At 36.5% G+C, this 27,236-nt stretch overlaps 4 protein-coding genes across 4 annotated transcripts; 1 reads left to right on the forward strand and 3 right to left on the reverse strand.

Annotated features, from left to right (window-relative positions):
* Positions 1-3,520: 3,520 nt before the first annotated feature.
* LOC142624538 (major allergen Pru ar 1-like) lies at positions 3,521-4,431 on the reverse strand. The gene is made up of 2 exons (XM_075798133.1): positions 4,157-4,431; positions 3,521-3,932 (listed from the first exon to the last, which is right to left on the reverse strand). Exons 1-2 carry the CDS (start codon positions 4,338-4,340, stop codon positions 3,634-3,636), a joined length of 483 nt encoding a protein of 160 aa, XP_075654248.1. The 5' UTR covers positions 4,341-4,431; the 3' UTR covers positions 3,521-3,633.
* Positions 4,432-9,314: 4,883 nt separating this feature from the next.
* On the forward strand, positions 9,315-10,444 carry LOC142624536 (major allergen Pru ar 1-like). The gene is made up of 2 exons (XM_075798131.1): positions 9,315-9,682; positions 9,925-10,444. The coding sequence occupies exons 1-2, from the start codon at positions 9,499-9,501 to the stop codon at positions 10,221-10,223; spliced, it is 483 nt and encodes a 160-aa protein (XP_075654246.1). The 5' UTR covers positions 9,315-9,498; the 3' UTR covers positions 10,224-10,444.
* Positions 10,445-11,706: 1,262 nt separating this feature from the next.
* Positions 11,707-14,343, reverse strand: LOC142625796 (uncharacterized). Its single transcript, XM_075799519.1, has 3 exons — positions 14,201-14,343; positions 12,939-13,033; positions 11,707-12,071 (listed from the first exon to the last, which is right to left on the reverse strand). Exons 2-3 carry the CDS (start codon positions 13,027-13,029, stop codon positions 11,947-11,949), a joined length of 216 nt encoding a protein of 71 aa, XP_075655634.1. The 5' UTR covers positions 13,030-13,033; positions 14,201-14,343; the 3' UTR covers positions 11,707-11,946.
* An 11,627-nt stretch (positions 14,344-25,970) lies between these two features.
* LOC142624892 (uncharacterized) lies at positions 25,971-26,961 on the reverse strand. Its single transcript, XM_075798623.1, has 2 exons — positions 26,881-26,961; positions 25,971-26,459 (listed from the first exon to the last, which is right to left on the reverse strand). The coding sequence occupies exons 1-2, from the start codon at positions 26,959-26,961 to the stop codon at positions 25,971-25,973; spliced, it is 570 nt and encodes a 189-aa protein (XP_075654738.1).
* Between the last annotated feature and the right edge of the window lie 275 nt (positions 26,962-27,236).

The following is a 27,236-nucleotide window of genomic DNA, read 5'->3' on the forward strand; positions in this document are numbered from 1 at the left end:
AAAAATACAAGAGTAGGTGGGCAAACATTGGTTTGTCCGCCAATAAAAAATGGGTTTAATAAAAATCATGTTCCCATAAAATTTAAGAAGTGCTTGACAACAAGCATAAGTCGGTAACAATAAAGCAAGCCTTTTGTGGTTGAGATTAAAGCAAGGCAGTACGACAGTACATCATCTTCAAAGAACTGAAGAAAAAGACTCCAGAGGCAAAAATGCAGATACACAGCATCTGCAAAACTACAGAGAGAGAGAGAGAGAGAGAGACAGAGACAGAGACAGAGACAGAGACAGAGACAGAAGAAGAACGAAGATGGCGTGTGACCTTAAGTCTGATAGTCTCACGGTGGGTGGTTGAAGTTGAAGGCTTGAAGCTGCAACAATGGATGTAAGTAACAAAAAAAAGAAAACTCAAACGATCTGACCTGTGAGAACTTAACAAAAACTTCAAAACAACCCAAAACTATACTAGAAGGATAAGAAATTACTTTAAAATTTCTAAACAAATATTCCCCTAATCAAGAGGAGTCTGGGCACATGGTCGGGACTGTTAGAATAATAGTCATCATCCATTTTGATTAAGTTCTTATTCAAAACTTTCTCCAACAAAAAAAAAAAAATCTTATTCAAAAGTTAAACATCCTTCATATGATGAGCGGTTGAGCCCCTCATTTCGATAAGTACTTTTTCTACTCGAACTTTAGGAGTGCTACTTTCTATGCTTAATGTTTAATGCTTTAAGTGAAACCGCCCTTTGTAATAATGACTTAGCTAAAAAAAATTATATGTAAAGTACAAATTGTTAGTTTCTAAATATTTAGAACAATTGGCAAATCGTGAACACAAACTTGTCTAGATATAGATCCTAGAGTCTATAGGTAGTATTAGACAATGCTCAAGGTGATTCAAGTGAAGATTCAAGAACAAGTAAGCTGTAGAAAGAAGATTTTAGAAACTGCCTGGTTCGACCGATCGAAAGACAGGCTCGATTGATCGAAAGTCGTAATCTGTAGAATTTTAATTAAGCCCAAACAGCAATTCAAGCCCATTAAGGATTAGAATTTCAGATCTACTTCTTCTAATATATAAAGGAAACTCTAAGCACGTTTTTAAGAGTTTTTTAGACAGATTAGAGTGCATCTTGTGCCTCTTTTGTAGATTTAGGGTTTTGTACCCAAAAGCTCTCTAGAGTCTTTTTGTTTGTGTTGTGTGTATGAATCTCTTGTGAGATCTAGAGTATTTGCTTTCATACATACTTAGGGTTATCAAGATCGAGAATGATGTCAAGAGCTTGGCAATCGTTTCAATTACTGCATAAAGAACTTAAAGAAATAGAAGTGGTGTACTTGTAGATGCTGTGGATTTGAGAAAAAAGTAGTATGTGGACTTGGAGGTATCACGTGGTCGTGATAGTAAGTTTTCTACTCAAAGTAGCAATAGGATGTTAGTGGTCTAAGTCGCTATTGTAAAATTTCAATTCTTTCATAGTGGATCTATTTTACCTTGAGGTTAACTAAGTTAAATCCTCCCAGGTTTTTTACCGGTTTGGTTTTCCTGGGTTATCATATTGTGTGTTCTTTATCTTTTCCGCACTGCTTTACATGATATGATTGTTATTGTTTTAACTTAGATTTAAATAATTTACCTGAGTTACTCACTTGGCTAAATAACTAGGTTAAACAACTTGTGTTTTAAAGGGACTAAAAACGTACACTAATGCATACATTTCTCATATAAAACAATTAGATGCCTTTTTTCTAGGGAAGATACCCATTTTTGTTGAAAAGCTTGACTAAAATTACGGGCCAATTCTGCTATATTAACTTCTAAAAAAATTTATTTTTCTTTCATGTGAGACTTTAGTTCACACGTTCATGCTCAATAGCTATAGTATCATTCCTAAATAGGGTTGGCAATAGGGCGGGGCGAGGCTGAACAATGGGATCTTTTCCCCCATTTCACATGGTTTTATCTTACCTCATCCCCGTCCCGCATGAGGGAAAAAGTTTTCTTACCTCATCCCCGCCCCTTGGTGCCCCACGAAGCCACGCCCCACCCCATAAAACTCTACTTCTTGTTAATTTGCCCACAACTATAACAATTTTTTTAATAAAACTTATTTCATTATTAAAAATATACTTAAAATTACAAATAAATTTATCTTATCAAATCAAACTAATTTTTAGTAAAAACTAAATAATATTATCCAAGTGTTTAACAAGGCAATATCACCAAAAAAACAAAAACAAAAATCTCATAATACAAAATCAAAAATTCAACAGTATATAAATTTGTTTCTAATAAAGACAAAAAAAAAAAAAAAAAAAAAAAGGTAAAATTGGTACCGTATTTCCAACCTTACTTAAGAGGCAAAGAGCCACGTTGGGTAGAATAAAGTAAATTGATAATTTGTTTGTTTAAATAATAGGGTTTTAGGATATGAAAATTTTACAATTTGACCCTTATCGACGTAAGACGGGCGGGGATGGAGCGGGGCGGGGCAGGATGGGTCTAAAAAGACTAAACTCATCCCCGTCCCGCCTTGTGGTGCGAGCCTAAAATCCCGCATCATTCTCGCCTCATCACCTTTGCGGAGCGGAAAAATCTGTACGAGGCAAAGTGGGGAGGAGCGGGTCAAGCAGGGTGGGGTAAAATTGTCATCTCTATTCTTAAAGCCCAAAATAACAAGAAAAACTCAACACATCCAAATCCACAATATGCTTAAGCGTTAATTAATGATTGGTGCAGTAAAATCTACTCTTTCACCAAGTACGATGGTAATCCTTTGTGTAACTGTTGTAATATAATGATAAGTTTATGAGCTGCATGGTTAGCACTTACATGAGTATAGAAATTATTAATAAGTTACAAAGAAAACTGCCTTTACCCCCCAAAAAATAAAAAGATTTTGAAGCACTTGTATTTTTGGTCTAAAAAGGGGTTTTGCAAAATTTTAAACCAAAGCTTCTTTTTGAATGAGAGTGAAGCATAGTGGTTTTTCAAAAAGATTTTATTTATTTTTTGTTTAATTTTACAAAATAACTTTTTCATAAAAATATGGACTTAACCTTGGTAAACCAAATGGATTAAATATTGGATAGGATTAAATAAGTGTATATGGTGCACAAGTGTACTAAGCCCCACATTTAATATTTACTAGGTAAATCGTGATCACAGTAACGATTATGAAGAATCCTAATTATAACTTGGGTCCAGTTAATGGGCACTCATTTGTTAATAAACTATTTTAGAAATTTTTTTATACCACTTTTATAGAAAATTAAAAAAGTTGTCAAAAGAATGATCAATTACTTTTTTTCTTATTTCATAAACATTTTTAATAATTCAGTAACGAATGTCTTTAAGGCATCCATCATTCATACACTTTTGGTGGGGTTGGGGGAGTCATGCACACATCATCTGCAAGTAGTACTTTAATTTAAAGATGATGTAATTACCTTTATGTATTTAAAGTGTAATATAACATTCACTTCTAGCTTTTCCAGCCAGAATATCACAAGAATCACATCCAAAAACTCTTTTATTAGCAAGCCCAAAAGCAGTATTGGCTAAAAATAAAATATGAAAGCCACAAGATTTGCTCATGATTGAGGGGACAGATATATAACACACGGTTTAGTTGTAGGCATCAGGATGTGCTAAGAGGTAGCTCTCAATAGCCTTAAAAAGTCCTGCAGCCTTTTCTTTGCCAGCCTTAACTTGCTCTTCCTTGATCTCATGCTCACCCTTTGTGTGGTACTTGCTGGTGCTCTTCAAGATGGATCCTCCATCAGGGCTTGACACAATTTTGATCTCATATGAGATTTTCTCGAGTACTTCACTCAAAGCATCACCCTCAATCACGCTGTAGCAGTATGTGAAGTTTACGTGGTCAATCTCATCAATTCTGTGCTTCACATACTTGAATTGGCTACCTGAAAATTTTAGAGAAAACATTTTGTTACTTCTTTACAATATCTACATATGTTGCTATGAGAGCCAAAAAAATAAAATAGCAATTGTATCCGATCCCTTTTATTACTTTGGAGGTACAGTTCTTATTTTTGAGAGCCAAATATCATATTAATAATTAGTACCTTGATTATGTAATTGAGGAGGAGGAAATTAACACATTGGAGATTAGGATATAGAAACTAACCTTCACCAAAGGTGATCTTCTTTATGGTTCCGGGACCTCCATTTCCTTCAATGATTTCAGCGCTCTCAATGGCATGAGGTGCAACCTTTGGGATGAGGTTGTCACCATCAAGGACAAAAGCCTCGAATAGTTTAGCGGGTGCAATGATTGAGGTGGTCTCAGTTTCATAAGTGATAACACCCATGATGATTGCCTTAGAGATATAGTATGAAAGTGATCAAATGAAGAATGAAAGGAGTAGATGAGTTTATTGAACTTTACGCAGTTTGCAAGCTTGAGTATCTGAGGGTGGTATTTATAGACTGAGAATAAAGGGTTTCGTTTGCAATAATGTGACCTCGTTGATCAAAGAATGTAGATAACGTGCTTTTCTTTTTGAATGTTCCCACCGTCCAAAGAGAATCGAAATTTTCTGAGAATATATTTTGTCATTTAGTCAAACAAAAAACCTCTAGGGCTCCGTTTGGGAGTTCATAAAGGAAGGGAATGGAATGATCATGAGGGAATAGAATGAAATGGAATGGAATGTATTTAAGTAAGGGAAAAGAATGGAATGGAATAAAATTAAGTGACCATGATTAGATGTTTTAAAACAAAGGAATGGAAAGGAATGAAGATGAATGGAATATAAGTAATCTTGTTTGGGAGTAACACGGAAAGAATAGAATGGAATCATTTTATGACAATATTACTATTAGATCTCTATTTTAAAATAAAGGGTTGAATATATAGGGGTATTTTTGGAGTTTTAGTAAAAAAATCATTAAATCTAATTTCATTCCCTCCCATTCCTCCCAATTTCAAGGGGAATGAAAATTTGAGGTTTTAAGGAAATAGAGAGGAATGAGTATTCCCTCCATTAAAACTTCCAAACAAGGGAAGGAAAGAATATTCTAAAATTATTCTTTTTATTCCTTTCCATTCCATTCTATTTCCTCCTCCCAAACGAGGCCTTAAGAAATTAATGAAAAATTATTAGGTACTCTCAAAGTATTATAAGTGCGTAATTCCTCCTCTCACATGAATAGTGGGTCCTACCATGAATTTAATTAGTGGGACTCACCATTCACGTGAGAGGAGGAAGTATGCATTTATGTTACTTCGGGAATACACAATAATTTCCCGAAATTAACTTACATTCAGATCTCAAAACCTTTCATTCAATAATGGCAACCACCAACTATCATAGCCTACCAAATTTCTCTTGAATTCGCTTTGGTTTTCAGTGCTGACTATTTGGGTAACACCTTCTGTAAGTGTTATGAAAACTGTCTGCCATATCTATCATAGTTTGAGGTAGATAGTTATCCACTAAATTGAAAATTTTTACACTCATTAGTTGTTAACTTAGAATGGACATTACAACATAACACATACGAATTATGTTGTTGAATGCAAAATTTTGAAATTTATGGTACATATTGCATATACTCCTATTGTGTAGAGTGGATGATTGTAATTAACCCTTACATAGTGGAAAACAAATTTATGACTTAAGCTTCATTGATACTTTAAACTACCATTTTCTCCTTTTATAACTTGTGAATCATTATTCAAACTCTCATTTTAATATATATATATATATATATATATATATATATATATATATATATAACCTCTATTTAAAATTTTCTATATTTAAATATCGAAAATCTAGATTTAATCACAGAAAACTTATCTTTCATTTGGGAGAAGGTAAATAAATAATTTTGGAATATTTCTTTCATTCCCTTGTTTAGGAGTTTTGATCTTATTTGGGAGTTTAAATAAAATAGAATGAAAATAATATAAGGTAACATCCATTCCTCCATTTTCCCTCATCAAAACCTCAAAATTTCATTCACTTCAAAATTGAGCGGAATATAAGCAAATGGATTTAATTTTAATGATGATAGGGAATAAATTTCAACATATACCTTGTCTAAAAGGCCCTGTTTGTCCATGAAGGCTATCGAAGGATGTCTCAACCATCTAGGCATCAAGAACTGCTACCCTACAATCACATGACCAGAGCGATACTTGAGCACCACGCCTAAAGATCCTCCACCAACTCATATCTTTTGAATATAAAAATAATTTCCGAAGATCACATTTCCAATTACTACATGCCCTCACTATGCCTCCGATAAGGAACATGGGTGAAATCACACTACCAATTTCAAAGGTACAAGTGAAATATTTCAACTCTTGCATGTTCAAAGTTGTAAGAGATCTCTTTGAAGTTCTAACTTAAGTATCGGAAGGTCCTTGGCAAACATCATACTAATACACTCCATGAGCGATTTTTCTTGTAGGTCTTCTAGAACCCACATTCAGACAATTGGCATATTGATTTTTCTTGCATTAACATTAACCATTTATTTAAATTTAAAAATTAAAAAATGAATGAAAAAAAAGTATTATAGTAATAATGTTATAAAATGATTCTATTTCAATCCTTTTATGTTACTCTCAAGTCCCAAACAAAATTACTTAAATTCACAATTAAAATAAATGTCATGTTAACAGGTACCTTTAAGACGGGTAATTATTGGGTACTCCCGGAATATTTAATAATTTTTCCTTTAAGATAATTGTTAATAAATCATATTAAGAAAGTTTTAATATCACTTTCATGAGAATTATAAAAAGCTGTCAGAAAAACTAATTACGTACTTTATTGTTTTTCCATAAAATGTTTCTAAAAATTATTCTTAAATTAATATCCTTAAGGCATAGGGATGGCAATGGAGCGGGGCGGGGCCGAAGGATGGGATCTTCGCCCCCGCCCCGTATAGATTTTTCTTGCCCCATCCCCGCCCCTTAAGGCCCCGCGAAGACCCGCGAAACCCCGCCCTACACCGTAAAGCTTTATTTCTTGTTAATTTTCCCTATAACTATTACCATTTTTTCAAATAAAATGACATGTTTCAATATTAAAAATATACTTGAAATTATAAATAAATTTATCCTATTAAATCAAACTAATTTTTAGCAAAAACTAAATAATATTATCTAAATGTTTAACAAGACAATGTCACAACAAAAATCTCATAGTATGACACAATAATCTCATATAATGTTAATGATGAAAATTAAGTTGAGAAAGACATATGAATCATGAATGAAAAGACAAAAAAAAGAGTTAAAATTGGTACCTTATTTCCAACTTTGCTTGAGAGAAAAGAGAGGTATTTCCACGTTATGTAGAATAAAATAAGCTGATAATATTTTTATTTAAATAGTAGGATTTTAGAGTATGAAAAAATTACAACTTAATCCTTATTAACGCGGGGTGGGGCGGGGTTGGTCTAAAAAGTGTAAACCCATCCCTGCCCCGCCCCGTGATGCGGGTCTACAATCTCGCCCCATCCCCGCCCCATCACCTTTGCGGGGCAGGGAAAACCCGCACGGGGCGAAGCGGGGAGGGGCGGGTCAAGCGGGACGGGAAAAAATTGTCATATTAAGGCATCCATTAACATTTCCTTTAAAATCAAAATAAGTCTATCAATGGAGAAAATAGAAAATTTCTTAATACTTGGTCAATTTAAGCCATTTAATGGGAATGGTTTAATTATTATATTGGCTAAAATTTCAATTGTCAAAAAATACTGTTGTGAAAACAATAGGATAAGGATGGCCAATGCTGACTGGTGCCAGCCATATATTGCAGAATGAAAGTCAAGCTTCAAGTCGTTCTTAGGAGCGCAAGACTTTGGAAAACCTCAATAATGGGCATTCTAGATATTGCTTACTTTCTACGGTATATTGCTTACCATTTCCGCCACAACATTCATCTTTTAAAAAAAAAATATTCTTCCTATTTTAAATTAATTACTAAGATTTAACTAACTTTTAAAAATTGATACTCTACAATTTAAATAGATAAATTTAATGTTCAGATTAAATGTTACAAATTTAAAAGTGTATTTAGAATCACATCAATTAAAATTCTAAATGATGTACTAGTAATAATATATATATATTGTTAAATTAAAAAGTCTTAATAATGAAATGAATTCTCACCATTATCAATATCAACACATATAATTCAGTTCATTTTTACTTTGAGAGTACATTCATTTTAGCTCCATATATATATATATATACACACACATTCACGATTCATCTACACCCTCGTATATGGATTCTCTTTCAAGTCTGATCATTCTTGCAAAACTTTTTCCGTGATTGTTGAGATGTCAATTTACTTTGACCCTCTTGGTTTGAGATGTTGCAACATGACTACCGCACATCCTTCGCAGTATGGTCACTTCATAAGTTTAAATTTCTTGGAGGGTGGGTGGGACAAGGGTTGAGAGTTAAGTTTCCAAAAAGAAGTTTCACACATATATATATATATATACCTTTTTTTTTAGATGTTGCAACATCACCACTGCACATCCTTGCGGTGATGGTCACTCTACAAATACAAAGTTATTGTGAGGTGGGTGGGGCAAGGGTCGAGAGTTAAGTCTCCAAGAGGGGGTTTCACACACATATATACCTTTTTTTTAGAGTTTTAACCTATGACATCAACTCTTGATGATAATTCGTTATCATCAAACCAAAACACCAATCAATTTTTGTTGTAAACGGAGATTAAACCTCAGATCTCTTATTCAACCATCAAAGACTTTATCAGTTGACCTAACTGGAACCCACAACGTATACACTTAAATTACGCTAGAGTAAAATTAATATCATGTATAAATAATAATAATAATAATAATAATAATAATAATAATAATAATAATAATAAAGATATGCTGCAACATGTAGCTGGCCAAAAGTATTTCGATGATCTTACCTTGTAGCTTGTGTCATCTATCTATCTATCTAAAGTAACTCTAAATGAATGATTTGTAATTTGATCATGAATCTATAAATTATATGCCAGAAGGTAGAAGGAACTTATGGAGTTCTAAAAATCCAAATACTGCTTTAGGTTCCTTCATCTTGTTTTTAAAAACTTATGGATCTTGTTAGCTCACAAGATCCATAAGTTTGTTCTCTTCACATGTCTTTAGAGACTTTTTGTTTCATAACTCGGAAATAATTCGTGGTCAAGACGGCATTTGGAATCAAATGGGGTGTATTTTATTTGACCAATTGGCAAATGTGCTTTCTTTGACTAAATTATAAATGCTTTTTCTTAGAAAATTATCACCCTTGTCATAATTAGGACGTCCAAAAAATAAAAGATAAGAAATTAAGAGAATTATTTGATCTTCAATTCATTTAGGCTATAAATTCCACCCTCTAGTACTCACTTCTTGCCAACTCAAACACTCCCAAGTTCAGTCAACCCTCCTTTCAATCTTCATTTCATCACTTTCCAGTTTCAAACTCTCAAAATCATCATGGGTGTTTTCACATACGAGACTGAGACCACCTCTGCTATCCCACCAGCTAAGCTATTCAAGGCTTTTGTCCTTGATGCTGACAATCTCATCCCAAAGGTTGCACCTCATGCCATTAAGAGTGCTGAAATCATTGAAGGAAATGGAGGCCCTGGAACCATCAAGAAGATCACCTTTGGCGAAGGTAATTCGTTTCTATTCTCATCTCCAACACATCATTTGTTTAGCAATTTAAAAGTACCTATCTTGTTTTTTAGAGGGCGAAAAAAAATGCCATTACTATCATCTTTCATTCTTAAAAATAAAAATAAAAAATATTCTTCAAGAGTTTTGTGATTCACTTATTCGATTCTCTTATAAATGATAACCTGGATTTGAATCCCAGAGAAGCGATAAGTAACAAGTGTTTTTACTATATTTTTTCAGGCAGTCAATTCAAGTATGTGAAGCATAGAATTGATGAGGTTGACCACGCAAACTTCACATATGGTTACAGTGTTATTGAGGGTGATGCTTTGAGTGAAGTACTCGAGAAAATATCATACGAGATCAAGATTGTGGCAAGCCCTGATGGAGGATCTGTCTTGAAGAGCACCAGTAAGTACCACACAAAGGGAGAGCCCGAGATCAAGGAAGAGCAAGTTAAGGCTGGAAAAGAAAAGGCTGCAGGACTTTTCAAGGCTATTGAGGCCTACCTCTTGGCACACCCTGATGCCTACAACTAACCTTGTGTGTGTGTGTGTGTTTTGCATTCGTGACTATGAGGAATTAAGGTTGTAGGTTTTATTTTGCTTTATGGCTTTGCCAAGACTGCCTCATGTTTGCAAATAAAGGAGTTTGTGGTTTGGGATCATCATCTGCTTTCTTGAGATTTGGAAGAGTGAAACGTGAATGTTGTATTACTTTTTTATACATACAAATAATGAAAAATCAGTTGGAAATCTTACTATTACTTGCAAATGATAGGTGCATTCATTTCTCTGTAATAACGATGTGGCATCGAGTATCATTAACGAACTCAACAATAAGCTTGCATGTCATGTCTTGCCCGATTTGTAAAGAGAATATGTCGTTTAACTTTAACACCAAATCTATCAATATGCACGACTGTAGAAGGCATTGATAGGAACACAATTATTTTCAAAACCCTTTTTCACAACTTACTACACTGGCAAGTTGTGAGAGTAACATTGCTTTTACAAATACTCGTCACTAACATCACTTTTGTTAGGCATCAATTGCAACATATTATGTTACCAATTGTTAAAAAAAAAAAAAAAAAATGTAAAAATTTAGTGTCCTTATTAAACTGTAAATGATCAACCACCATTTGGAGATCCATATGAAATTCTCAATAAATAATTTCAACTATTAATGTGATTTTTGTCTAGGTAATGACCTCTAAAAATAGCTTTGTGAAGACAATCAATTTAAATAACCACCACAATATTACAGAAAGGTCATTGATTATCACAAATCTTGACAGATTGTAACAGAAAGGTAACAATATTACAAATCTTTCTCTATCATCTTTAAACATTACAAATTGATAGCATTGATTATTGATTTGCTAAACATATGCCAAATTTTGATTAAAATATATTAAAAAGAGAAAATTATAGATCTAATTTGGATATCTACAGATAATTACATCGATCTTGAGGGGTCAATTTCGGCTCTTCTGCATAGGTTCAACCAATTAAAACAAAGGTAGAGACGGTTACTTTTTTTCAAATTGAGTTGATTTTTTTAGCATCAACTAGTCCTAATCCTAAAGTACCACCCTATTGCTCGTCTTAAGTCACATGTACCCACCTCAGCAAGTTAAAGATTTTTTTTTTCTATTCTCTAGCATTGCTCATTACTCTTTGGAAATTTTCTATAATAAATACATCAGCAGTCAATGTAGTAAACCCTGTTCTATAGCTAATATAAGAGTTGAGAATTGAGATTGAAGGTTCTATTCTGCAAGTCCTTTTTACCCTGCTAGTTCTTAGCTTGTAACTGAGGCAGAGAGTCACTCTAAGTTCTGTAACCTGTATCCTAGTTGTAGTTGTTATTTGTAGTTCCTAGGTTGTGATTTTGTAGCAAGGACTTCTCAGTGTCTTTAATTTTAGGTGAAAGGGAGAAAACCACTAAGATCAAATTTGTTCTTAAGGTATACAGGAATTTAAAAAAGAAAGCACCACAAAAAGGATAAAATCAGCCTTCCGTATTGAACGATACTTATTTTTATTTTGTTTTGTGGAGTAGTCTCATAACTCAGACAACTTGGTTACACTGGAGATATCAATTTGGGCCATTATGCTTGAAACATTGAAATTCAGACAGACTAGCTTTGTTCAATTATTGTGAGAAAATGCATCGGTATCCGCAAGAAAGGTCCTAAAATACTTTTAAACCATCAAAGAAATAAACCTGAGGAAAGGATACTGCAACAGCAGAAAGCTACGAATTTTTTCGTGCTTGAGCATCATTATTTCTCCAAGGATCGAGTGCTTCTCTGATTGCCTGAGCTTCTGGGGAATTCTCCCAAGCCCTCTTCTCTGACTCTAGAACAGTCACTTTGTCATCTGCACAATAACATAATAACATTTTTAGAATAAGAATGTATTGACAGAATGTAACAAATGATCTTTACAGAATGGGTCATTGAAGGAATAGACTAATGATAACAAATAACATTTGATAACAATAATAGCTATATCACTAACAATAGCTAAATTTTCTGATAAGAAGGCAGTTGGGTAGAGTGGAAAACTCATTCAATTGGTAAAGATGAAGCTTCATCACAAGCATGAAACCAGCAAACCATCATCGAATACTGTAACAAAAAATATGCGAGTGTGATGCCATGTGCCAATGAGGCCACCTAACTTAAGTTATACACCTAGTTCTAGGTGAATTCCAAGGACTGAGGTTCAGTGGAAACAATACCTGTTTTCACTTTGACAATACGACTAATAATTATTAAGATTTGTCATTTATAATCAAACTATAATCTGGACAATATAAATATTCAAAATCTGATTCTAGAAATTTTCAAATTGTAATTACTGAAACAGGCGCCAAAATATAAATGGGGATAAGGCTTCCTACAAATTACCTCTCCTAGACCCCATGAAAGTGGAAGCTTTATGCACTGAATACGATCATTTTAATTAGTGAAACAGGAATTCTGTAGCCACAAGTCTCTCATTACTTGATGCAAACCAGTACAAACATAATTGGAAAATAAAGCAGATTGCTTTATCAATCAAAGTAAGTTTCCAAGACTGTATAATACTCAATGCGGCCAAGTTTCACACAATCATAAACCAAATTTGCATCTTAAAGAATTTTTCTAGCTAAAATCATACAATCAAGTTCATAGATGAAAAAGGAACACAAAAGGATAAGATTGTGCATAAAGAATTAAACGGAAAGGAGGGTTCTCACACAGAAGCCGGTTTTGATCATAAAAAACTCCATTGAAGCTCCAATACCAGCTGACACTAACGCAATCTTTAAGTACCAATCCAGAAACTTCATTTCTCTGCATACATGATCATAATTTGGTTTTTTAAAATATATATATATATAAACAAAAAACCAAATTTTATGAAGTTCAAGGGCACTTTTGGAAATAGAGGTAAGATTTTTAGGAAGGCTGGCTTCAAGGCTCTATAGTTTGTACTTTGTAGTAGCTAGCAAGTGATATCTGTACTACAAGACATTTTGGAGGGGTGAGGACAGAGAAAATGTTATTAAGAGAGAATTATAATATCTCACAATTGGTCAATAATTGTTTGTTAAAGAAAAAGACAGTTGTTATTGGGTTATTTGAATAGCTTATTATTTGCTTTAGAATCCACTAGGAGGACTAACAGAATGAGAAATTGTAATTAATCATATATATTCAATGAGGAAACCAAGGGATTTTGAAACTAGGAGGACTAAAATGGGTAGACCACTTGTTTTTTGCACTGGAAATAGAAGTTAGTAGTCTATAGACAACAGAGGAACCACACAAACATTGGCCCAACTTTTCTCACAAAATTGCAATCTAGATGATATTTCTAGAGAAATACAACTAAACTAAACTCCCTGCTGTTAAACCAGGCACTATATGATTATAAGAATACAGAGTTTGACCCCAAAAAAAACAACAACAAAAAAAGATTAAAATTATATATATATATATATATATATATATATATATATATATATCTATTGAAGGGATTATACCAAAAGTTTGTAACTGCAAACAATCAAAAAAAAACCTTGACAGTGTATAGATGATTGAGGAGTTCACAGAGACACCCAATGCCATGTTTAAATATTTAAGGTTTATAAGAGTTTAAGGACATTGACTTAGTGAAGCATTAAAAATCATTCTGCAAGGATTGGTGTCCGCTCTATCATGATTTCTCTTTACGAGGTCAAGACACCAATAGGTTTCTTTTTTGTGCTTCTGGATTGGATCCCAGGTTTTCTTTATTTGACGACAAGAGAGACCACAAATTTGGTTTGCAAGTTCCAGAGAAACCAAAAAAATTGTTGCATTAAAGCATTTCTATAAAATTTGGAGAAGAGCTATGTATAACAAAACACAAACAGTCATGCCCATCATCAATCATCAAAAATTTCACAACCATCCATAAGATATATCACAAAATATGGGCTAAACCCAAAAATAAAACAAAAACAAGAGAAAGGGTACCTTCTGGTTTTTGCAGTAATTTCAATCGGCGATTAAGGAGCAGCAACTACCGGCGTGAGGAAAACTAAGCCCCGGCAACTTTGCTCTTTGTCGTGCACTGTAACTGTGAGCCTGTGACTGTCTAAAAAGTAAAAAGAAGAAGAGTAATCAGCTGTCCTTACAATTTAGATTTTAGAGGTGTAACAATTTTTTTTTTTTTTTGGTTGAAGAAGGATTTAACAAATTAAATCTTACAATATTCACCCCAAAAAAAAAAAAAAAATCTTACCATTTTAGAAGTAATAAATTAAGCTTTTGATTCTCAAAAAAAAATAAATAAATTAAGCTTTTGAAATTTAAAACAAGAACAAATTAAACCATATTGTTTTGAAGGTAACAAATTAAACCTTAAGTTTTTTAAAAGATAACAAATTAAACACATACCCTACACTAGTCTCATCACAAGCACTCCACACGTGCATGGTTGATGAGACTTTTTTTTTTTTTTTTGAGTTTAATGTAATTTTTCAATTTAAATTTGTCTACTGTTAGTGACGTTATATAAGAAGGAATTTTTAACAAACTAAAATTTAAAATTTGAAATGAAATAAACTATTGGGTTTAGTGTGTACTAGTTTTTAGAAAAATATATATCAAACGTGAGTGAGATAAATTTAAAGAGAGGAGTTACATCCATAACATTTTCACAATTGTTGAGGACTCTTTTTTTGGCCCACATGGCATCACTTCATTGGCAACTCATGCCACATCAACGCATTATTGATTTTTTGGGTAAATCTCTATGAAGCTCAAAATAAGCTTATATCTCATGGATTGGGCTCACATGGCCCACAAGATCCTTACTTCAAGAGGCGAATTCATGGTCCACATTTCCATTTCATCAATTGGGATCATAACTCATAACATCATCAACATCAACATATGGATCAGGCTTAAGTAATGAATCAAAACTCATGACCCATATTACCTCTCTCACACTCATGGCAAGCGGCTTCTTCAACAAGAGCTCATAGTCACACAAAATGACAACAAAACCTGAGGTATGTCATCTCATCTTCGGCTTATGACCCAAGCTCATAAGTAGAGGTGGTAAAATTTGACACGACCCGTGAACCCGACACGACACGACACGAAATTAGCAGGTTATGGGTTGAGGCTTAACGGGTTCGTGTCATATTCGGGTTGACACGGCTAACCCGTTTAATAAATGGGTTGGGTTAGTGTTGAACACATAGAACCCGTTTGACCCGTCTGACCCGTTTAATTAAATGATATTTTGCGAATATACCCTTCAAACTCTTGGTATATAAACTTATTAGTTGTTGTGATTTATTTTCTTTAACATATTGTGATTAATTATTTGTGATATTGTGATATGTTTTAATTTTGAATGATTCTTTGTGATGCAGTTACTCGTTAGTTCTGAATTTTATATTAAAAATATTTATTTGTTTGTTTTTTCATTAATTATTATTTTTCATTTTGATAAAAGTTGATAAACAGGTCGACACGACTGACCCGTTTAATAAATGGGTCGTGTTAGGGTTGAGGAATCTTGACCCGTTTAATAAACATGTCGGGTTAGTGTTGACCTATGTAGTCAAATACTCATGACACGACACGAACCCGACACGCGAACTCGAATTGCCACCCCTACTCATAAGTCTCTTTAGGGAAACTTTGGGAGTCGTGGTTTGGAGGGCCAAAAAGTATGTTCAGTAAAGCTCCAGCGGTTTAAAGTTGATAAAAGAAACATGTTGCTTGGCGTGTCTTCTTCAACTCCCTAAACTCTGACGAGTCTGTGTGTGGCGGGTAACATATGGTAAGCATCTCTTATCACATAGCACTTAAAATGATAAAATTTCTCATTGCTCTTTTCCTAAAACTTAATATTCATCACATGACACATACTCAATATCCCCAGCCATTTAACTGCTAGGAAAATAACTGTTCATTCAATCTCTAGCTGTTGCTATACAAATTTAGAAACTTCATTATATTATTCTACATAAACTACATTACTGCTTTCAGCTAAAATCCAACTCAAACACATGGCCTAATTTGATTGGTTATCTTTTATCTCCAACTATATACACAATATTCATGATATCACTCATACCCAGCTACTGTCTACCACAATCAGACCATATATTTCTCTACCAGCTGCCAGAGCAAAGCATTAAATACTCTTCTTGCTCACCAAGATTAAGTTACAACATAATGAGACCTTGACTAAACCTCTAAACCTTCATTACCTTTCAACCAATCCTTATATTACTTGCTAGAAATGTTTTGGAATGGAACCTTGCACCAAAAACACAAACACCCAAAAGGGGAAACATTTCCAGCAGAACCCCAGCAGTGCATTCAGCACTTGACACCTGGCTGGGAGTGATATCAACAACCATTTAATGCTGAAATTCCAGCTGCCAGCTGCTATGCCAAAGATAGCAAGATACCCTTGAAAGAAACCTTACCATTTTCAGCTAAATTCATAAAATAAATACTGAATGACCTCTCTAACACTCTGAAATCACCATGCTGACCTCTTTTGCTTCTGCCCAAAGTGAGCTATCTCATGATAGCTGTAACAGCTTTTTTTGACAGCTGGGACAGCTTTTTCAGCTGACAGTTGACCTAGTTGACCTAATAGCCTTAGCATTATTATTTATTCCTCATTTGGCTAAAACCAAAACCAGCTAAACTAACCATCTTTTTCTTGCCAAAATACCTTCTTTTCTGCTGCTCTTCCCCCAGCAGCTCTTACCCGAAATAGCAAGTATACCTTAAACCTAAACATACCATTTTTTGCCCAAATCTTAAGATGGATTTTCTGAAAATTCATTACAAGTTGGGACAGATTTTGGCTGATATTATTTGCTAAAATACCCCCTCAAACTCAGCTTTAAATAGGACCCCTCATCAACACCTCAAGGGGGGAACAAGGGAGAAGAACTCTTTCACAAACCTCTCTATTCTCTCTCCCTAAGCTCTGAATGAAATTCTGAGTTTTTAGTTTCAAAATCAAGAACTAAACTCTTCAGCCTCTAGCTCATAAATCGCTTCATAAGCCCTCATCTATCCTCCAGCAGAAAATCTCAGCAATACATACCAGCAGAAAAGCCCAGCAGTAAATTCCAGCAACATTGCTAAACACACTGCAGCACTATTACCCCTCATATATTGATTCTCTCACTCTTCATACTCAGAAAATAGACCTATCTTACTGCTCCCATCTCCAAATACTTATACATATCTTCATACTCTTCTCCTACAAAATCTTCCTTTTGGAAAGCAATCTCTACAACTTCTCCAACAGTTGTAATCTCATATTTTTACTATCTTCAACTGTCATATCTTTCATACTTTCATATATCATACATATTACAAATACTACATCCCACAAAACATCTCTTTCTTCACTTCTCTTACACAATCTCATACATATTTACTACAACATTACATATAACACACTACACTCTTCTAAACTCCACTCTCATACTCTTTTACTCTGAATTTCTATTGTTTTGCTGCTCATAAACACCTATCAATTCTCTTCTCTATCTCTCTTACTAAAACCCTTCTCCTAGAAGGCACCAAGATCTCATATCAAAGCCCTTCTCATGGAAGGCACAAATCCATTTTACACAAAGCCCTTCTCTTAGAAGGCACAAGTACTCTATACAAAAGCCTTTCTCATGGAAGGCAACACTATTCATAATTTCACAACAACTAAAAGAGCATTGTCAAGGGGAAAACTCATTTAAGTGCATGATAAGAGGGGCAAGCTTAACCAGCCCCTACACACAGCTGGGCATACTCTCTCTCCCTCCAGTTACACCTATTTTTCCCCTTCAATCTTGAAGTTATTATGGCAAACTGCCTCTCTACCGCTGGGGTCACTCTGCTAGGATATCATCAACTCACAGAAGCTGTACAGCTGGGTTACGAACCATACAAAGATAAGTGACTTCACTTCCTTATCTTTAAATTTACATTATTGAACACATGAATACTTCACATTTAAATACATTTTACTTTATTCCAACTACTATTACAACCATTAACCAAGGTTTAAACTCATTTAAATTGCATGATAAGAGGGTCAAGCTTAACTAGCCTCTACCGCTGGCATTATGCTATAATCCTATCAGCTCACTGATGTTACACTGCTGGGCTACAAATCATACAAAGGATGGGCAAGCTTAACTAGCCTCTACCGTTGGCATTCTGTTGGAATCCTATCAGCTCACTAGTGCTACACGGCTGGGCTCCAAATCATACGAAGATAAGTAACATTGCTTCCATATCTTTAAATCTAAACCATTGAGTACATGATTACTTTACCTCTAAATAAATACTACTTTATCTCAACTGTTGTTACAACTACCAATCAAACCTATTATATCAAGCACATGTTACATATTTATTCAACCATTATCGTGATTCTTAAACTTTGGCTTTAATGGTTTGGTAAGCTTAAAAGGTACACCGGTAGCCATTGGACCACGTGGCCCAATGTTGAGTTTCGGGATGCAACTCTCCAAAAAAACCCGGGCCTAGCAAGGTCACCCCTCCAAGGACCACACGTGGCCGAGCAACCGAAAAAGGCCCCCGAACAACCCTAAATTATATGATAGTATTGAGGATTTTTTCAATATTTGAGCTGATATTGATATTTTGACTAGTGCAAGAAAAAATAATTAAAAATGATTTATAAAAAAGATGATATTTGGGCTTTATCAAATATGCCAAAGGTACATGATATCAATGAATACTAAAACATTCTATTCCTTGCGCAAATCGCATTGCTCTTTGACATGATATTTATAACCTTGCTTACGGTGTGTTCCTTTCATTTTTTGGAAGAGTGGAATAAAATGAAATAAATATTATCTTGTTAATCCTATTTAAGGTAAATCCTCTAAAATTTCTAAGCATTTCAATTTTTGTAGGTAAATAAAATCCATACGTCTATGGGCAATTGGATTCTCAATTTGGAAATTTATGAATTTCGTTTTTAAAAAATAGGCATCCACATTTCTATGACTTAGAAGAATTTTATTTTCAAAAGTGACAATTATGCCCCTAAATTAATAGCATTTGACTAACCAAAATATAAAGACTTTTTTTGGCTACAGTGCGTATGCTATGTATTCAACTTTTCTTTTCAAAAAAAAAAAAAAAACTTTTCTTTTCAATTAATATTATGTTGACGTTCACCTTTATATTTATTTCTCTTTTATCTCCCATTTAGAAATATTTAATGACAAAAGACTTGACTAGTTGAATTAACGAAATGTAAGATTTTAAGAAAACTTTATGTGGCCCACATTTAAATTATAAATGAAAACTCATGTCTTAAGGATTTTATTTGTGAAAGACGTTATGGTGAATAACAATTTCTAAGTAACTCTCAATTGGTATAACCCCTTTGGTTAATAAACACCTTGAAGTTACAAGTTTTAAAGTCCTTGATGGAAGGAGGTTATGGAACAAATCTTAATTTAAAAGGGTCCCTAATCTAACCTATATATATAGCCTGTCACCATCAAAAGAAAATATGTAAGGTAAAGATCAAAGACTAGAAGACACCTTTTATATTCACTATCATCAATTCATCATATAGTGAGTCTTCTTTTCTCCAAGCACTTAAGCAACTATAACTGGAGGTATGTTTATGTTTGTTTTGTTTCCGTTGCACTCTAAATTTTATCTTATATTTGGTATCAAAGTCATCCTTCATGCTATGTTGTTTAGTGATTTTAGTTTGAGAAATTTCTATTATTTCCAACCATAGTACATTTGTGTTGGGTTCTAAGACTTTGGGTCTAAATGTATTAGAACTTCATTTTGTAATGTTGGCAAACTATGATCAAAGCGTTTAGTCTTATTTTAGACTTGCTCAAAATATGTTGAAGTGTAAAGTTGGAATCAAGTGCACTGTAGGATTTACTGTGTAAATCTGCCTAGCTCGATCGATCAAAAATTAGACTCGATCGATCGAAACTCGTGTAGATTGTTTTTCTGCAGAATTTCTCAACTCAGCCCAAGCTCGTTTTACGTGTAGGGTTTTATGTTTTTCCCTAGGTATAAAATGGAAAACCCTAGTCACATTTTATGGATGCTCTTTATGCTGTGTGTGTGAATCTTTTGTGAGATCTAGAGGTGTTTGTTTTCACATACACTTAGGGTTATCAAGATCTAAATTGATGTCAAGAGCTTGGTGATCAATTCAGTTGCAAATTCAAGAGCTTAAAAATATACAAGCGCGAGTGCTTGTACTTGTTGGGAATCCAAGAAAGAAGTAGTTCGTGGACTCAGAGCTGTCACGTGATCGTGGTAGTAAGTTTCCTACTCGAGGTAGCAATAGGATGTTAGTGGTCTAAGTCACTATTGTGTAAACTTCAATTCTTTCATAGTGGATTCAGTTTTACCTTAAGGATATTTAGGTTAAATCCTCCCCAGGTTTTTTACCGATTTGGTTTGCCTAGGTTATCATATTGTTGTGTTCTTTATTTTTCGCACTTTACAATGATATGATTTATATGTGTTAACCTAGATCTGCATAATTTACCTAAGTTAATCACTTGTCTAAATAACTAGGTTAATCTAGTTGTATTTAAGGGGTCTAAAAATGTACAAGTGGTATCAGAGCGAGTTAGCTCTTGTGTTTAGATCCTTTGATCTAAGAGTTAATCATTGACCCCTATTATCATGGAATACGGTCACTCTCTTGTGATCTCACCTCACTTTAATAGGAATAATTATGCTTATTGGAAAGTAAGGACGAAAGTATTCCTAAAATCTATTGATAAGAGAGTTTGGAACTCCGTTGAATATGGATGGGAGAAGCCCACTACTCCAGTGAATGAGTGGCAAACTTCTCAAAAAGAAGCAGCCGCTTTCAATAGCAAAGCTATGAACGCTATTTTTAATGTTGTTTCTATGGAAGAATTTAAGAGAATCTCTAATGTTGAGGTTGCTCACACTGTGTGGAATATTCTCCAAACTGTGCATGAAGGCAGTTAAGATCAATAAGCTGCAGCAGTTAACAACTAGATTTGAAAGCATTAGGATGTCTGGTGATGAAACTTTTGATGAATTCTATGCTAAGCTTAATGATATTGTTAATTCTGCTTATAATTTGGGTGACATCTATAATCAACCTAAAATTGTTAGGAAGATACTTAGATCTTTAACTGAAGATTTTAGACTCAAAGTAACTGTCATCAGTGAAAGCAAGGTTGTGGATTCCATCCCTGTTGATAAACTTGTAGGATCTCTTCAGTCCTATGAGTTGGACCTACCGAAGACTGGCAAATCCAAATCAATGTCTCTTAAGTCTATTGATGATGTTGATGTGAGTGGATTCGATGATGAGCTCTCTGCTACAGAAATTGTCTATCTTGCCAATAACTTTAGAAATTTTCTTAGGAACAACAATAAAATGGCAAGAGGTAAACACAATGCTGAACTTAGAAATTTTAGGAGGAATGAACCCACTAAGGTGAACAATAATGAGAAACCTAAAGAAAAAGTAGGTCAACCTTCTAATAATTCTATGGGTCAACAATGTTTTGGCTGTCAATGGTATGATCATGTGAAATCTAAATGTCCAACATTTTTGAGGTCTAAGGGCAAGGCTATGGCTGTAACCCTTAATGATGATGAAGTTTCTTGATGAAGCAATACCTCGTTGGTTTGCTGGGACTCGTCCAGATGGCTCCTGTGTGTACTCTGACAACCCTGCGGGAGCAAGAACTTACCTAGGTGGTCACCGGTGTGGTGCCTGCCACAACACCTCCGATGATAAAGTCAGTACCAAAGAAGATGATTATCGAAATGTCAATAAAAATGATTCAAGTTGTAATGCTGTCTTTTTTCCGTACCTCGTATTGGTGTTGTGAGGGTTTTATATATCCTTGGAGATTATAGCCGTTGGAGTGTTAATGACTCCCTGATAACGTCTCTGGTGGAGTTATGGACTTTAATGCATTCCCATCGGTTCGTCCAGCTGGTCTTGTAACGGTTGGAGCTTTATTGGCAGCATTGAATGGCATTAATTCTTTTTTGATGACGTGGATACTGGTCATGTTCGTCCATGAAGGCAACTTCGTCTATACTTATCTTCGTCAGTTCCATATTCGTCAATACCATCAGATGCCCCCGGGCTTCATGGTCGTCAGTGACGATCGTGGAAGCCGAACAGTTTTTTTTTTTTTTTTGTCCTTTGGGATTTCGTGCCGCATTGAATGCGCATGGCGGCGTTACGTGGGTTGTGGCCACGTGGCGTGATGTGGTTGGAAAGGGACTGACCCTTGGGTTTCCCGCCGATTTTCGGTTTTCACTTCTATTTGGTTTTTAAACTCCTTTCTCTGCACTTTACTTTTCATTTTCTTCCAAACTCCAGTTCTTCTCCTCTAAGCACCCCCTTCGGACATTTCTTTGCTTCTTTTTGGTGATTTGCTTGGCTGTTGGGCTTCTCGCTTTTTCGAGGTAAGCTTCTTCTTCCTCTCCTTTCTTCTTTTTTCCTTCTTCGCAAGTATCTGATTTCTGGTTTTTTTTTTTTGTGTTTTTGTTTGTTTCTCCTTTCTTTTTTGTGGGAATTTTAGTATTCTTCTTTTTAGACTGGGGGTTCATGGTCAGTAATTTAGAGGTTAGGGAAGCTTGTCCTTCAATTTCTTTTCTCTTTGCTCGCTTAGGGGGGTCTTTAGGTGCTTTTCCCAATTTGAGGGGCTTTGTTTCTGAGGGTAGCAGTTTAGGTGTTGCTTTGGGTGATTTATTTCCATTGCTCCGAGAGTCCGTCGATTGGTTTGAAGGTTTGGTGAAGAAGCTGCAGTTGATGTCTGAGGTTAGGTCTAGTGACCTCGATACTGGGTTGTCGTCTAGCGACGACCCTATGGAGGGAGATACGGCTATCTCGACTTTTAGAGAGGTTAGGGATTTTCATGCCCTCATGGAGCCGTGCGGGTTAGATTCCGACGCCGTCAGTCGGTTTAGGGATAGGTTTCGAGTTTCCCGGAGCGGGTCCGTGTTCGTCGCCCTACCGACGACGACAGGCTTGCTCGTTTCCCCGGTGAAGTGTGCTTCTACGAGGCCGCTTTCACTTGTGGACTTAGGCTTCCTGTCCACCCGTTTGTGATGGAGCTCCTGGCATATCTGGGGATTGCCCCCGGGCAGCTTATGCCCAATTCGTGGAGAATAGTGGTCAACTGTATGGAAATATGGTTGGCCCGCTAACGGGGATATGATTAAGGTAAATGAGCTCGTTTATTTATACCGTCTAAAAGAGTCCAAAGAGTACGGGTATTACGAGCTAGTACCTTGGGAGAGAAGAACCAAGATCGTCAAGGGCTTACCTTCGTCCTTCAGGTACTGGAAGTCCAGATTTGTGTTTGTGTCTGGGGACAATTTTGAGACTCCCTCTAGCCAGGACTGGGGTGAGATCCCCAGGTTGCTTCTCGATTTTTTTTTTTTTTTTTTTACATATATTTTTTTTGATGATTGTTGCTAATTTCCTTCGTTCTTGTGCAGCTAAACGAAGACCGAAGTTGAAAAGTAGGTACAACGAGCGCGTCGAGGTAGCCATCACGTATTCCCAGTCCATTGAAAATTGGGACGACTTGGTAGACCCGAGGACACTCGCTTTCTACAACCTCGGCCCCGATCCGTCCCCCTACGTCTTACGGAGCCTTGATATCGAGGGAAAGAAGAGTAAGCTTCTGAGTTCGTCGGTCTCGACCTTGAGGCTGTACTTGTTTGATTTGCTCTTTCCCTTACAAAATCTTTCCCTTTTGCAGAGATGACGACGAAATTCAACAAGGGTATGTATGAAAAAATGAGGTCCAAGAAAGACGAACCCTTGTCGAACCTCGGGAAGAAGGTGGTTCATGTGAAAGGCAAAGTTGCTTCGGTTACTCCTACGGCCTCGACCACACCCGTGGTATCGGGTGCCGAGACGACGAGGACGGCTTCTCCGACCACTTCGGTAGAAGAGATCCCGACACCTGCTTCCAAGAGGCCTCGCACATTGGATAAAGGAAAGAAGGCCGGCGGCTCGTCCACTATTTGGGATGACGAGAGGTTGGCGACGGATCGGGCTCATGGGGTCGTGAATGCTGAGGACCTGAAGGCGCTTTCAGGTTCGACTCCAGTTGAGTTGATGGGTCGTCACATCCATAAACTCGTCCAGGTAACCTGTTTGTTTCTTATGACGCCTTTACATATATGCCCATCCCTTTCTCACTTATTCTTTTGCATGCCCTTTTCTTTTTTTAGGTGTTGGGGGAAGCCGTCCATTTTTCAGTGGAGTATCAAGCTCAGGAAGCCAAGGTCGAGTCTTCGCTTTCTCGGATCAAAATCCTGGAGATGGAGAACTCGAGGCTGAAGAGGGATCTAACAACCGCGATGGAGGACATTCACCAATACAAGGACGAGGTCAAAAAGCTGGGCGACGATCTTAAGGTTGAGCAGCAGCTGGTTCTGGAAAAGGACGAGCAGCTCGCAGCCGCGAAGGAGAAAATTAAGGTCGTCGCCACTAGGGCCATCGAGGGCTTCCAGCAGACCTAAGAGTACAACTCCGTACTCTTCAGCTGGTACTTTAAGGGGTTCGAGCTCTTGAGGAGGTATTGCATCAAGCATCCCTCCGGGGTAGATTTGGAGGCGCTGGATATGGAGGAGGTCGATAAGGAGATCTCTGCTGATGAGGCCGCCCTAGCCGCCGCCGCCGAAGCTCCTGGGGACGTTCCTGATGCTAGCGTATTCGATGCCCCTGCCCTCGATGCCCCAGCTGAAGACGATGCCGATCCGGGTGTTTGAACCTGTTATTAAGAAGTTTGTTTCTTCTTCTTTTTTTTTTTTTGGTGCCTGACATGTTTTTCAGGCTTAATTTCCTGGATAACTAGAAATTTTTATGTGTATTTTTAGCCCAGTGTTTATGGGTTTTTTTTTTTTGAACAATGGCCTTTGGTTTTAGGCTTTTATGATATCGTATCTACTTGGACATGTTCACCTGTGTGTCAATTTTGCGTTCACCATCAATGTATGCTCGTCATTGCTTAAGCTTTCCTCTGTACTTAGGCGTATATTTTTTTTATTTTTGCCTTCGTCAGTAATGTACATCCGTCGAGGCAGAATCTTATTACTTAGGCATTTTTTTTTATTTTGCCTTCGTCAGCAATGTACATCCGTCGAGGCGGAATCTTATTACTCAGGCTTTTTTTTTTATTTTGCCTTCGTCAGTAATGTACATCCGTCGATGCGGAATCTTATTACTTAGGCTTTTTTTATTTTGCCTTCGTCAGTAATGTACATCCGTCGAGGCGGAATCTTATTACTTAGGCTTTTTTTTTTTTTTTGCCTTCGTCAGTAATGTACATCCATCGAGGCGGAATCTTATTACTTAGGCTTTTTTTTTTTTTGATTTTTCCTTCGTCAGTAATGTACATCCGTCGAGGCGGAATCTTATTACTTAGGCTTTTTTTTTTATTTTTCCTTCGTCAGTAATGTACATCCGTCGAGGCGGAATCTTATTACTTAGGCTTTTTTTTTTATTTTGCCTTCGTCAGTAATGTACATCCGTCGAGGCGGAATCTTATTACTTAGGCATTTTTTTTTTTTGGGTCTCCGGGACTTGGTACCTGCACGAACACTTTATTTGAACCATTATTTCATTAATTTTGAGGAATTGGTACATTCTCGATTTACATCCGTGGGTGGTATTTCTTCAAGTGTTCTATGTTCCAAGGTCGTGGGAGTTTCTGTCCGTCTAGGGTCTCCAAGTGATAGCTACCTTGTCGGGAGTAGTGCACGACTCTGTATGGTCCTTCCCAAGTGGGGCCGAGTTTCCAGTTGCAGTCGTCACCTTACGTAAGACGAGGTCACCAATTTCTAGTCTTCTAAGCCTGACCCTTTTGTTGTAGTATTCAGTCATCTTATGCTGATACTTCATCATCATGTTCGAGGCTTTGTCCCTTACCTCATCTAAGCAATCCAGATTGATTCGAAGCTGGTCGTCGTTGTTCTCCTCGCGGAATACTTCTCGCCTGGTGCTAGCCATACCCACCTCGACGGGGATTACTGCTTCAGTGCCATAAGTGAGCCTGAAAGGCGTCTCTCCCGTGGGGGTTCTTGCTGTTGTCCTGTAGGCCCACAAGACGTTGGGCAATTCTTCTGGCCACGCGCCCTTAGCTTCGTCTAGTCGTGCTTTGATGATCCTGAGCAGCGTTCGATTAGTTACTTCCGTCTGTCCGTTAGACTATGGGTGCCCGGGTGACGAGAACTTATTCAGTTGTCATCTTTTCTGCTGGCAACCTCTGGACGTTCCCGAACCTCTGGCACTTATCGCACCTCTTGACGAGCTCCGTAGCGTCTGCCTGCATAGTTGGCCAAAAATATCCTGTTCTAATAATTTTGCTTACCAAGGACCTGGGCCCGGCATGATCTCCGCAAATCCCCTCGTGGATTTCGTGGAGGACGTACTTAGCTTCTTCCTCGTCGATACACTTCAAATAAGGCAAGGAGAATCCTCTTTTGTATAAGGTATCATTCAAAATTGTGAATCTGGCCGCCCTTGCTTTGATCTTCCTGGCCTCCATCGAATCATGAGGGAGATGCCCGTCTTGAAGATATGAGATGATCGGTGCCATCCAACCACCTATGTTCTGGATAGGGAATACCGGGACTTCCTCGATGCTAGGGTACTTCTGAATCTCCATGAGAATCTCATCGTTCGACGGTTCTTCTTCGGACGAGGCCATTTTTGCGACCTCGTCTGCCGCTGCATTCTGGTTCCTTGGGATCCGGACAAAGTCCAACTTGTCGAACCCACGAGCTAGATGTTTAATCAGCTTGAGGTACTTCTGCATCCTCTCTTCCTTCGCCTCATACTCTTCCCTGATCTGCCCTATTGCCAGTTTCGAGTCGCTCTGAATAAGCAAGTTCTTAATCCCGAGGGCTTTGCCAAGTCTCAATCCCGTCAGTATGCCTTCGTACTCAGCCTCGTTGTTGGTTGCCGGGAATTTTAATTGGACTC

This window comes from Castanea sativa, chromosome 2 (assembly GCF_040712315.1).
Source record: "Castanea sativa cultivar Marrone di Chiusa Pesio chromosome 2, ASM4071231v1".
Lineage (NCBI taxonomy): Eukaryota > Viridiplantae > Streptophyta > Magnoliopsida > Fagales > Fagaceae > Castanea > Castanea sativa.

Coding starts and splice junctions, on each gene's coding strand:
- LOC142624538 (XM_075798133.1), bottom strand. CDS start 4,340: ATGGGTGTTATCACTTATGAAACTGAGACCACCTCAATCATTGCACCC. Junction 3,933..4,156: donor GAAGATCACCTTTGGTGAAG/GTTAGTTTCTAT, acceptor TAAAATTTTCAG/GTAGCCAATTCAAGTATGTG.
- LOC142624536 (XM_075798131.1), top strand. CDS start 9,499: ATGGGTGTTTTCACATACGAGACTGAGACCACCTCTGCTATCCCACCA. Junction 9,683..9,924: donor GAAGATCACCTTTGGCGAAG/GTAATTCGTTTC, acceptor ATATTTTTTCAG/GCAGTCAATTCAAGTATGTG.
- LOC142625796 (XM_075799519.1), bottom strand. CDS start 13,029: ATGAAGTTTCTGGATTGGTACTTAAAGATTGCGTTAGTGTCAGCTGGT. Junction 12,072..12,938: donor TATGATCAAAACCGGCTTCT/GTGTGAGAACCC, acceptor GTTATTGTGCAG/ATGACAAAGTGACTGTTCTA.
- LOC142624892 (XM_075798623.1), bottom strand. CDS start 26,961: ATGGCCTCGTCCGAAGAAGAACCGTCGAACGATGAGATTCTCATGGAG. Junction 26,460..26,880: donor CTAGCATCGAGGAAGTCCCG/GTATTCCCTATC, acceptor GGGCACCCATAG/TCTAACGGACAGACGGAAGT.